Genomic DNA, 12,335 nt, shown 5'->3' with positions numbered 1-12,335 from the left:
TCAGCACATAAGCACAAAAATAACACAGTACACTTTACAACATGAAAACTTGGGAGGGGGTAAGGGGGGAGGGGCAGAGGTATAGGTAACCCAGCGCAAACAAGCAGTCCGGTCCTGCAGCCGAAGACAGCGCTTACCCACTTGTCACACTGGGGGTAAAAGCGGCGACCATGGGAAGTGGGGGAAGGAATACGAGAGAGTCTCACAGCAGTGATCTTCAGGGGGGAGTTGTTGTCCCAGCAACGGCCTTGGCCGACACCAGTGCTGTCTGAGGGAGCCGAAAGCAGATAAGATTGGGATTGTTTGGTCTTAGGGCGAGTAGACGCATTCCTTTACACGACTACTCTGTTTGTCCATTCTGGTCTCTGAATCGATCCATTTTCCTTTGCAAAGCCGAAAGCTTCTCCATGATGTTATCCATGTTGCGGTTCAAGTTCTGAATAGCCACAATCTGAGTGCCGACAGCTCTGCCCACCGCTTCAATCATGTCGGGCAGCTTTATGGGGCTTTGGACAGCTGTCACCGTTTTCTGATTTCCTCGATAAACCAGGGCAATGCCTAATCCAATCAGCAAAAGACCTGTAATCATGGTTCCGAATAGGTAGATGTCTTCAATGTCTTCCACAGAAAGAACCGCCAGGCACACGACCCGCCACCTCTCCCATGCGTCCATCATGTAGCTGGCTGCAAACGTTCTGGCTGGTTCCCCCGAACCCAGGCTTCTCGTCTAGAAGATTGTGTCAATTGCATGAAGAGACCAGTTTATCGATTCCATGAATTTAGTTTGGAGAGCAGTGCGGAGAGAGTCTCTCAAAAGTATAGACAATAGACAGACGAGACAGCAGAAGCAGGAAAGATAAGGGAAGGGAGAGGCAGAGAAATGCGACCGCCTTCCATGAGAGCATGGAGAAAAATGTGTTTGAGATCAAACAGTAAATAGTAAATAATAAAAATAGCCCTATTCAACAACTGTAGTAATTCATATTATGTCAAGAACCACTCAACTAAGTAAAGAGTAATGACGTCCGTCATTACTTTAAGACACAAAGTGACTTTTAATTAATCCATCCATCCATTATCCGTAGCTGCTTATCCGATGCAGGGTCGTGGGCAAGCTGGAGTCTATCCCAGCTGACTATGGGCGAAAGGCGGGGTACACCCTGGACAAGTGGCCAGATCATTGCAGGCCTGACAAATAGAGACAAACAACCATTCACACTCACATTCACACCTACGGTCAATTTAGAGTCACCAGTTAACCTAACCTGCATGTCTTTGGACTGTGGGGGAAACCGGAGCACCCGGAAGAAACCCACGTGGACACGGGGAGAACATGCAAACTCCACACAGAAAGGCCCTCATTGGCCACTGAGCTCGAACCCAGAACCTTCTTGCTGTGAGGCGACAGCGCTAACCACTACACCACCGTGCTGCCACTTTTAATTAATAAAAACAAAGAATAACCATTGAATTAGAAGGTGTGTCCAAACTTTTGACTGGTACTGTATATACAGAAGATATATAGATGTAGATCATTTTTCTAAATGATTATCGTGTTTGTTCGTTATAAGCCACCATACCTCTATGCGTGTTTGTGGTTAGGCCAATCAGCATGCTGGAGTACTATCTAGTTCGTTCATGCAAGTAAACTCACTCAGTGTTAGCTTCAGATTAAACCAGCAGTTTCTTCCAAGTTAGTGTGATCACTGACACACACAAACAAATTCCTATATATACACATCAGTAAATATTCATGTAGTTAGTAGAAACACACCAATTAAACTTTTCCTTTACTTACACTTTTAAAAATTTCTTACAATTTGTCAAAACAAACCTAGAGAAAACAAAGAACAGAGAAAACAAGATTAGAAAATATATTTATAGGTGTTTAGGGCGTTAAAGTCGCAGTTTTTGTAGTGATCAGAAGAAAAACATTAAAGACATGCCATCAAACTCCAGTGCACACTGTAAATGATGACTATCACATAAAAGCTTGGAAAATGACCTTTATTGGTAGTGTATAAAAAGAAAACAGTTTATGCGCCTTTCACTAGATGCATCAATATTGCTGTTAATAGGCAATTTGAAGTAGAAAGACAATATTACAATGGCGTATTATTTCTGTAGGACATAGTACATCTCCCACTTTCAAATAACTGTCAAACAGAAGGCCAATAAAAAACAAATGTGGTTTGTATTGAAGAAGAGAAATGTCCTTAATTGCCTCATTAAAAACACATTGCTTATTTAGTTAATCACTGTCAAACACAAATTTACATGTGATAGTGTTTTTTTTTTTAAAACAAAACACAGGCACTGTAACAGTAAATTACTCTCGTCTGGGGGAAATACAAAAAGAAAGTTAGACAACAGATTGAAATAAAAATAAAAATAAAAAAGTTGAAGAGGAGCGCAGAAAGGGATTTCTTTGGATCATTACATGCACAGTGTCCTTTTTTTTTTTTTTTTTAAACAGTGGACACCTTGTCGTATTCAAGTAACTCACTCTTGCTTGGGGGAATAATAAATTAGATATTGTCAACTGCCCTGCAGTCATGATGTGTTCAATGGTGTTACAAAAGGACACAAAGGATGCATTTGAAAATACAGTACAGTTGTGGGAATATGATACATACAAATATGATGAGAAATATTGCCCTGGCTGCATACATTATGAAGATTTACAATCAAATGAAAAAGCAAAGAACACACACCATATGCTACAAAGCTATAACTGGACCACTTATAGACTCCACTTTAAACTTACAGTTCCTCAACAATTCCTCTTTTGCAGGCAACAAACCTGTACAGCTTCTACCTAAATTTTGCAACATACCAAAGGCATCAGCCTGACAAACCTTTTGATAAAGCATGATATCAAAACTTTGGAGACACACTACACCTGTGCAACTTGCATTTATTCTTGCATGCACATAACTTGCAATACTTGTTGTTCTTTTGATCAACACAACGAGAGACAAACCTGAGAGAGTATGCAGCAAATGTATGATTTAAAATTCATTTCTAAGTGCACAATGGGACCAGTATATTACTGATGCCAACATGCCCAGAAATGTGCTATTTTCATGCTTTATCAAATCCCATCTTTTCATTTATAACCACTGGACAAAAAAAGAGATGATGTGCTCAAACATTGTCTCATGGTTGACAGCATGAAAACCTGATTGTATCATTTCATTATTTTTAGAGATATGTGAGCTTGAAAGCGATGAAAATAAGGGGAACTTCTTTTTCACTTTTTCTAAAAGGCAAAAAAAAAAAAAAGTACCCTTAACTGTCTCTGCCACTTGTGGTATATTCAGTAGTTGATATTAGCATCTTTCTTTTATTGCATTTGTTGATATTGTTACAATACTTTTTGCTGTCCAGCAACAAAGCACATACTATAGGCTATCTGACGCTGATAAATATTTTGTGTGTATTATTCTTTCGTGAGAGGAGCATATTTTAGCTGGAAAATCAAACTGATGCTCTTAATGTTGGATCTCATGGTTTGGGAGGGGGTCGAGCAGGAGGCGGACATGGGGCAGTGGGCGGAGCTCTGGCAGGAGGTGGACCTGGGGCCATGTTGGGTCCTCTGGGGGGTGGACATTGAGGAAGTGGACTTACAGGGGGTGGTGCCTGGCAGTAGTCAGGAGGAGGTGGGGGTGGGCTTTGGGCAGTGGGTGGGGCCTTTGCTGCCTCCTCTTTCACCCTGGTGAAGTTGATGCATCGGCCCTGAGGGAGAAATGAAAGAGAGAAACAGAACAAAGAGATCAAATGGTGGCACATCGCTGTCTCTGCTCTCTCTAAGTGATCATATTCCAAAAGCCACCCAATTAGCCCTCCACCTATTGTAATCTGGGTCTTAGCTACAGCAAAGATCTGTAGCCCTTCTACGCTCTCTTTTTTCTGTCTGGTGCATTTTGGCAGAGCCCCTGTGAAAAAATCTAAGGAATTCAGTCTAACTTGTAACAGAAAAAAAGTTCAAACCTCTCAGAACCAAATAGAAAAAGCTATTTATTTATTACGCTTTCTTCCACCTTCAAGGTAACTGCCTATATTTCTCTTTGCTGAGCTGTACATGAACTCCTGCTGCCTGATGTGATGCCTGATCCTGACACACTTCTATTGCTGTAGCTTCTCTCACCCTCTGGACCAGTCGGATTCATCCTGATGCTGTACTTCATCATTGGAGCTGTTACTCTTATGACTCACTTTTTGTTGCTATGGATGGATGAACCGTGGCAGATTTAGGTACAGGCGACATGGGCAGCCGCCCAGGGTGGCATCAGCACCCGCACAAAAAAACCAAAACCGTGACATTTGCGTGATCGGTTTTCTGTTGCCTATAAATATTCACACTTCCTAAAACAGTCTACCTCCAAGTCTCACCCTTGCTGTTTTAATTCTAAGGCCTATAATGCTCACACTGAACACCTGGATTTCTGTAAAGCTGCTTTGTGAACGTGTCTGTTGGAAGAAGCATATATACACCATATAAAATGAAACTGAACTGAACTCAAACAGCTGCACTTGCAGAATTGAGGCGTGTTTTTTTTTGATGGCACAAAGACAAATATGTTGGCCCAAAGTGACCTCCTGACATGCCTACAATTAGACACAGGCCCATAAAGCAGTTTGTTCTTAGCCCGATGATGAAGTGTTATGTGTTTGAAGTGGCCTTTCTGTAAAGCAGAACTGCATATGACCTCATCTCTTTTCCTACGCCAGTCTGTTGGTGTGTGTGTGTAATTTGAAGCCTCTAATTAAAGTTCTAAAGCTCTGCCCACTGCTTTTTACGTCAGAACTGCTGAAAACTTCTGAAGCTGATCTTGGTGCATAACTGAGACGCTGCGTAGCTGTAAAGGAGAGTTGAGCCAAAGAGTGCAGATGAGAAAAACAGACTGGAGAAACTTAATGACATGCTACAGGGCTAACACACACACACACACGGACACACACATACACACAAACTGCTGTGGACTGTGTAGCCTACATGCTCAGAAAACAACAGTACTAAGTTGTATCTTTCTTTGTCAATTTAATTTGTAGCTTTTACCTGGAAATATGCATACGGTGTACCTTTTTTAAAGTAGCTAAAGGTACATCATTGGACCAAAAAAGTTACGCTACATTTACTTCTCTGGGTTAAAGATATAAGTATACACAAGTACAAACAGGGTACAGTTGAGGGTACCACACCTGAGAGTGTATACTGTAGTATCATCTGCAGAAACAGAAGTTTCACTCTTACTCTGTGCAAACTCAAGAAGGACTATTGCATAATGTACTTGCGTGATTACTACAGTACATTGTATTTACAGACACATGTATTAGTAGATCCATGGATCAGTAAAATGGCATCTGACTTTTTTTGATATGGAAATGAAGACCATTCAGAACTCTTTTTGAGAAGACTTAATTGCCCAAGGCCAAGCCTTTGTGAAAAGTGCCATTTATGTGTGTTGCTATGGCGAGAAAATATATGCTCAAATATTGCTGCAAAAGACAGAGGGGAAACATTCATCAGCCCGGCCCCACACAATAAACGATTCATCCCTCGAAGGCTTGTGCAAAAAAACGATGAAGTAGTACGAGTTTTAAGGGACAGTAAAATGCTCGAGGAAAAGATGCAGTACAAGAACTTGTCCTCTGGGGTTGCGCACTTTCAGAAGGTAACCTGATACAGGAAATGATGCCAATTTCACTTGTTTTCCATGCTTGGGACAGCAGAAAATTAGGTCTGTGCATTCTTCTGCCCTCTCATCATAGACTACTCAGTGAGCAGTGGGGAGAGCGATGCCATTTCATGGAAATGGTAGAAACTGTTCCTTCTGAATAAACTCTGAATCCAACTTTGTTAAAATTTAAAGAGCCATTTACTGTTAATCTGATTAATTATACCTCCTAGTGAATTCATTGTAACCACTAAATCTTTCCAGTAATTTTTGAGAACATTTGCAACAAGGCAATTCCAGTTATGGCGATTATGGCATAGTTTCCGTAAATAATGCATGCTTTTAAGCAGAACCTACTGAGCAGCCAACTAAGTTAGGTCAAGTTGCGTTAGACTTTACAATTGCAGCAAGCTCAGCCTAAAACACAAAAACAAGAATGTGTCCCCATTCATTACAAGGACAAATCTGAGGCTTATATTGAAAGGTCAATGGTCCAAAGTCAAACCATGTGTTTGATGTGAAGGAATGAGAGCCAGGCCTTTTAAAAATGCAGACTAAATGTCTGGAACTGGTCTACATCGCTGCTTGATTTCGCCTTCATGATCAGTGATTTGAAGCAGGTGGCAGATGTTGTATCTTGTAATAATGTATCTTGGCACCCAACAGTCTTTGGAGTTTTTTGAGATGATAGATAGGTAGGAAGGGCTGAAGGCTAATGTATAATAGGAGTGGAACAGGATAGATCTGAATAAACTTTGTGCCTGAACTGTATCTCTATTATGAAGGGAATTAAAGACAAGACACCACATAAACATGACACGCAAGTTGTAGGTATTTATTAGGTCCTTCGTATAGTGTCTTTTGATAATTGCTTTGAGTACTCACGTTATCTCCAGGCTGTGGTCTCATAAGTGAAACTTGGTCATAACCACGACGAAACAGAGCCCAAATTGCATCCAGTTTACCCTGGACATAAGTAGCAAAGCAGCAGAAAACATTTTAAGCATTAAATAGTACAGGAAATAAATAAAGCACACAAATACACACAAAGAAGACTTAACCTAGATATTTAAGTAATCTTTAGCAATTTAAGTACTTCTTAATGTAAGATGACAGGCGCTGAAAGGCTGAACTTAAGTGAATACAGTAAATGGCAGTTGAGATTCCCTTACCCTAATTGGGGAGTACCACTTCCTGTTCTGGGGAGGCTTCTTGTTTCCTTGTTTTTTAGGCTTGGGTTCGAAGGGTTCATACTCCTGCTCAGGCATTTTCACAACTGCATTTTTGGGTTTCTCCAGCTTGGCACCCTCTTCAGTGGATCCCTTCCCACCCCACCGGACCTAAAACATTAATTGTTGCATAAACACAAATGTCAAGAACACTTCTTGGAATCTCACATACATTTGAAGAAATATGATCAGGTAATGCAGACAAGGCATCGAGGCCTGCAGCTCCGGGCTTCGATCATAAGCTTGGATTACTGCCTGTGTGGAGTTTCACAAGTTCTCATGGGTTTCCTCTGGGCTCACCGGTTTCCTCCCAGTCTTCAAAACCATGCCAGTGGTTGTATTAGGTACACAATATTGCCCCTTGGTGTGCATAGTAAGTATGTGAATTTTTGTGTGCATGGTGTCCTGTAATTGGATTGTATCCGATCCAGGGTATATTCACCATAGATCTGAAGTCACTGTGACCCTGACCAGGATAAAGTGCTTACTGAAAATCAATGAAGCACTGTCTAAAATAAAATACTCCTGGGTGTTTTACAGCATCTCCTGCCTTATTTTAGTTTCCAATTAGGATATCTGGATGATGTTCAGACTTCATATGGCTTGTGGCATCTTTTATCACAGCCTCTTTGCTTTAGTTCATTTCATGTAACAATGTTTTTTTCTTGGATCCAAATGGAAGTTTATAATAATCATGTATTGTCAGTGATGGTCTTAAGGACTTACACACTTTCAACTCTATATACAGTATATTTTATACTAATGTGACTTTATTCACCTCCATTCGTTTTATTCCTCCAACTCCCCGTCCCCCATAGTATGAGGCATCTACAGTTGGCCATTTTTTCTTTGGCATACCATCTTCATCATCTGACTCCTGAAAGAAAATTACACATTACATAGAAAATTAAGGTAAAGAAATTTCAAATCATCAACAGTGGAGCACCCTAGCAGTTTATCACGGCTATATTGTATATTGAGTAGACATGTGAAGTTGCAGGGTTTTCTATCACACTCCGTAGCTATCCCTTATCAAAAAGAAGTATACTTCAAGTTCATTTTATTAAGTATACTTAAGTAAAGTTAAAGTACATTTCCTTAAGTATATTTTTGTGTACCAAGTATACTGATATCAATGTACTTACAGTATACTTGTAAGTAAACTAATCTAATACTTCTTGGGACTAAATTGGTCCACTTTTAGTTTATAAAAAGTATACTTTACAAAGTATACTATAAGAAGTAAACTTTGAGTATACAACTAGTATTTTTTTATTTTGTATTACAAGTATACCACAAGTAAGCTTATATACTAATAGTTTACTAGTTCTATACTTGTAGTCCACGCTTTAGTTTACAAAAGCATACTTTATAGTATACTGGAAATATACTATGAGTTTACTTGTTTTATACTTCTAGTCCACTTTTTAGTTTACTTTAGATAGATAGATAGATAGATAGATAGATAGATAGATAGATAGATAGATAGATAGATAGATAGATAGATAGATAGATAGATAGATAAAACTTTATTGATCCCTTTGGGAGGGTTCCCTCAGGGAAATTAAGAAGTAGTATACTTTGTAGTATACTGGAAATATACTATTGGTTTACTCATTACACACTTCTAGTCCACTTTTTAGTTTATAAAAGTATACTTTATAGCATATTGGATATATACTATTAGTTACTGGTTATATACATCTAGTCCACTTTTTAGTCTCATCTCATTCTCATTATCTGTAGCCGCTTTATCCTGTTCTACAGGGTCGCAGGCAAGCTGGAGCCTATCCCAGCTGACTACGGGCGAAAGGCGGGGTACACCCTGGACAAGTCGCCAGGTCATCACAGGGCTGACACATAGACACAGACAACCATTCACACTCACATTCACACCTACGGTCAATTTAGAGTCACCAGTTAACCTAACCTGCATGTCTTTGGACTGTGGGGGAAACCAGAGCACCCGGAGGAAACCCACGCAGACACGGGGAGAACATGCAAACTCCACATAGAAAGGTCCTCGCCGGCCACGGGGCTCGAACCCAGACCTTCTTGCTGTGAGGCGACAGCGCTAACCACACCACCGTGCCGCCCCCACTTTTTAGTTTTGAAGTATATTGCAATTACCCTTCTAGGTATACTATTAGTTTTCTAGCCCTAACCCTTACCTCATGCACACTACCAGTAGACAACTTAAGTGTTTTGTACCTTAAGGGACAATGAAGTTATAAAGGTAAGAATCCATAAAATAACAACGGATATTCAGGATTAAGAACATATTCATTTTCTTTAAAAATCAAAATTTAAAGCAACATTGTATTAAATGCCAAAGTATAAAAATGTGGCAATGACAACTGAAATTGACATCCAAGCTCTAAAGAAAAATAAATAAATAAATAAAATTTAGTTATCCCACTCAGGAGAAATAATAATAAAAAAACCTTATATGGAACCACAAACATACCTAAGAGTCAACAATGCTGTCTATAAGGCACAAATATTTTAATACTTTATTACACTTTTGTTAAGTATATCTTGATCAAAAGTTTAAAGGGCATATCCTGGACCAATTTAGTGTTTTTTTTTTTTTTATGAAAGTATGTCCCTTTACACACTCATCCAGAAAGGTAATTTTGCACAAGGCTATCTGTCTACAGCAGAAAAAAATAAAATAATAAAACGCATCTGGAAAAATCCCAAGGGAGTCTGGAGCCATATTGATCCAGATTCGTGACGTCACGTGCGGATCCGCCAGCAGGCTGAGAGACAAACACAGGAACACCTAATTTAGAGTATAGTCTCTCTTATTTCTTACCCTGGCAACAGTCAACTTGTGAATTGCCAATTTTCTTGGTCTTTTTCTCAGCTCTGCTTGGTCCTCGGCTTCGAGGGCCTCAGTGGATGTGACACTTCGCCTTCTGTCATGGGAGACGAACACGGCTGGCTCCTTTGGTGACGCTGACACAAATGGAGACGATGTTGCTTTGGGCATTCTAACAGATGGAACTGCATCTTTTTTCAGATCAAGTTGCTTCTTGAAGCCTATTTCCCACTGCAAATAGTTCTCAAAGTTGTTGGGCTTTATGAAGTGAGCCCCGCATATGATGCTGTGGTCTGTTGCATGTTGCCAGTTCTTCCGGGTGCCTCGGACGAAGCGCTCCCATTTCTCTCTCATTGTCCGGTCTTTTGGAAAATGATGAGTACTAATCCCATCAAGATTGGTGTTGCTACACCCTCCTACGATACATCTGTTAACCATTTTAATAATTACGTGATAACATTGAAGAAATTTGCAGAAAACCACCAGGTCGTTTTCTCATAAACAAACCAATGCTGACATGGGATTCAGAAGGAGGCGTCCCGCACGTGACGTCACAAAAATCAATGTTTCCCGGGAAATCCAAATGCCAAGTTTTTTCAGAGGCGGACCAATTCACCTCAAATGGCTTGATTTCAACTGAATTTTTCTGGTATCGCGCAAGGTATTTAATCTGTATTTAATCTTTTGTTTGTCTAATTTTTATTTCAGTTTTATTTGTTATCTGTATGACATTTTCTTGCTACTGTAACACGTGATTTTCCCTGATGTGGGATCAATAAAGTGAATCTAATCTAATCTAATCTAAGGTAAAAAAAAATTGCACAAAATGCAAAATGTGACAGATATTTGACCAAAGTTTAATATAAAATAAGATAATTACATTGATCTTGCTCCTGAATTTACCCAAGATGTGCCCTTTAAGTATAAGCTTAATATACTTAGACTTTTCTATATACTTTTCAGTATAAGCCAAGTATACTTATGTATAACTATATTAAGTATATCTCTGGTAAGTAAATAAAAAGTAAACTGAAAGCATACTCTCTTATTTTTAGTTTAAAAGAAGTATACTAGAAGCACACTTGAATAAACTTCTTTTTTGTAAGGATAACACACTCTGGAGATGATAAATGGTCACAGCAATTATTATTAGGAGACACTTGGCCACCAATGGCTTAATGTTTTACTGTGCCAAGCACGAGCAAAATCACTTAAAATCTCTTTCACCTGGTTCTTGACACTGTCTTCCCTAAATGACAATGTCTCAGAGACAAGTAAGTAAGCATGTTCCACATAAGCAAAGCATTTATTTCCAAAATGAGTATTATTCAGAAGGGGTAAGGGCCACCTTTCTGAAAAGTACTTTTAAATATCTCATCTCATTATCTCTAGCCGCTTTATCCTGTTCTACAGGGTCGCAGGAGCCTATCCCAGCTGACTATGGGCGAAAGGCGGGGTACACCCTGGACAAGTCGCCAGGTCATCACAGGGCTGACACATAGACACAGACAACCATTCACACTCACATTCACACCTACGGTCAATTTAGAGTCACCAGTTAACCTAACCTGCATGTCTTTGGACTGTGGGGGAAACCGGAGCACCCGGAGGAAACCCACGCGGACACGGGGAGAACATGCAAACTCCACACAGAAAGGCCCTCGCCGGCCACGGGGCTCAAACCCAGGACCTTCTTGTTGTGAGGCGACAGCGCTAACCACTACACCACCGTGCCGCCCTTTTAAATATCATGCATGTTTTATTGTTATGAGGTTTAAAGACAGACAGTACTCGGATTTGTTTTGATATTGGTGGCAGACAGTTAAAAAAACTGCTTTCATTAGTGTCTTTAAATGGAAGAAAATGGGCAAAGCCTCTATTTCCACAGGATACAATGGAATCTTTACCAATATGTCAATTTGGATGGAATGTATTTTATCTGGGGTTATTTTTTTCTGGGCATTTTTGGTTCATGGGTTATATAGTAATTTTTAAGAAGTTAAGGGGAAAAAAAACTACTTACTGGCTGTGGGGGTGGAGGTGGAGGGGGCTCTTTGATAACCTGTGCACAAATTACAGATAAAAAAAATGAACATTTTCAGATAATAGTAAAAATAAAATAAATGTGAGTAACATGCTTACAGTATCTTATTTCATTATCCAGACATTGTCTAGGCCTTGATTATTTTCATACTAGATACATTCCATGGGACAGGCAACATACATCCCAGAGTTTAACCACAAAGATCCACTACAGCCACAGAATCAAGACCTCTGGCTGTACAGTTTTTTTTTTCTTTTTTTCCAATTGAAATTAGCCATAAAGTTGTTTTATTAGGATTGTGGAGATCATGCGAGAAGGCAGACCAAAAAAAAAAAAATCAATTTAAAAAAGCCAATGAGGTGTAGACTTACTACTGTGCAGCACAGGGGCCAGAACCACCACATGAACAACAGAGCCAACAACAGGAACAGGACCAGCAGGGTAATCAGAAGAATGGTACCATCAAACTGACAGATAATGTGGGGGAGAGAAAAAAGTGTATTCTCAGTAAATGTATTCGATTCCTATGCAACGCCATTGCTTTTCTAATTTAAATA

General features: G+C 39.7%; 1 protein-coding gene across 1 annotated transcript in view; it reads right to left on the bottom strand.

Moving 5' to 3' along the window:
- Nucleotides 1–1,986: 1,986 nt before the first annotated feature.
- Nucleotides 1,987–12,335, bottom strand: part of antxr1c (ANTXR cell adhesion molecule 1c) — a 32,856-nt gene continuing 22,507 nt past the window's right edge. The window contains exons 13-18 of the mRNA XM_060939502.1: nt 12,150–12,245; nt 11,758–11,796; nt 7,689–7,787; nt 6,854–7,021; nt 6,567–6,647; nt 1,987–3,738 (exon numbers count right to left, since the gene is read on the bottom strand). Of these exons, the coding sequence (XP_060795485.1) occupies nt 3,508–3,738; nt 6,567–6,647; nt 6,854–7,021; nt 7,689–7,787; nt 11,758–11,796; nt 12,150–12,245 (714 nt within the window). The 3' untranslated portion in view covers nt 1,987–3,507. The remainder of the gene's footprint in view (nt 3,739–6,566; nt 6,648–6,853; nt 7,022–7,688; nt 7,788–11,757; nt 11,797–12,149; nt 12,246–12,335) is intronic.

The sequence above is a fragment of the Neoarius graeffei genome, chromosome 14 (assembly GCF_027579695.1).
Source record: "Neoarius graeffei isolate fNeoGra1 chromosome 14, fNeoGra1.pri, whole genome shotgun sequence".
Lineage (NCBI taxonomy): Eukaryota > Metazoa > Chordata > Actinopteri > Siluriformes > Ariidae > Neoarius > Neoarius graeffei.
The sequence above is the reverse complement of the archived record's forward strand: the minus strand, read 5'-3'. Positions and strand labels throughout refer to the sequence as shown.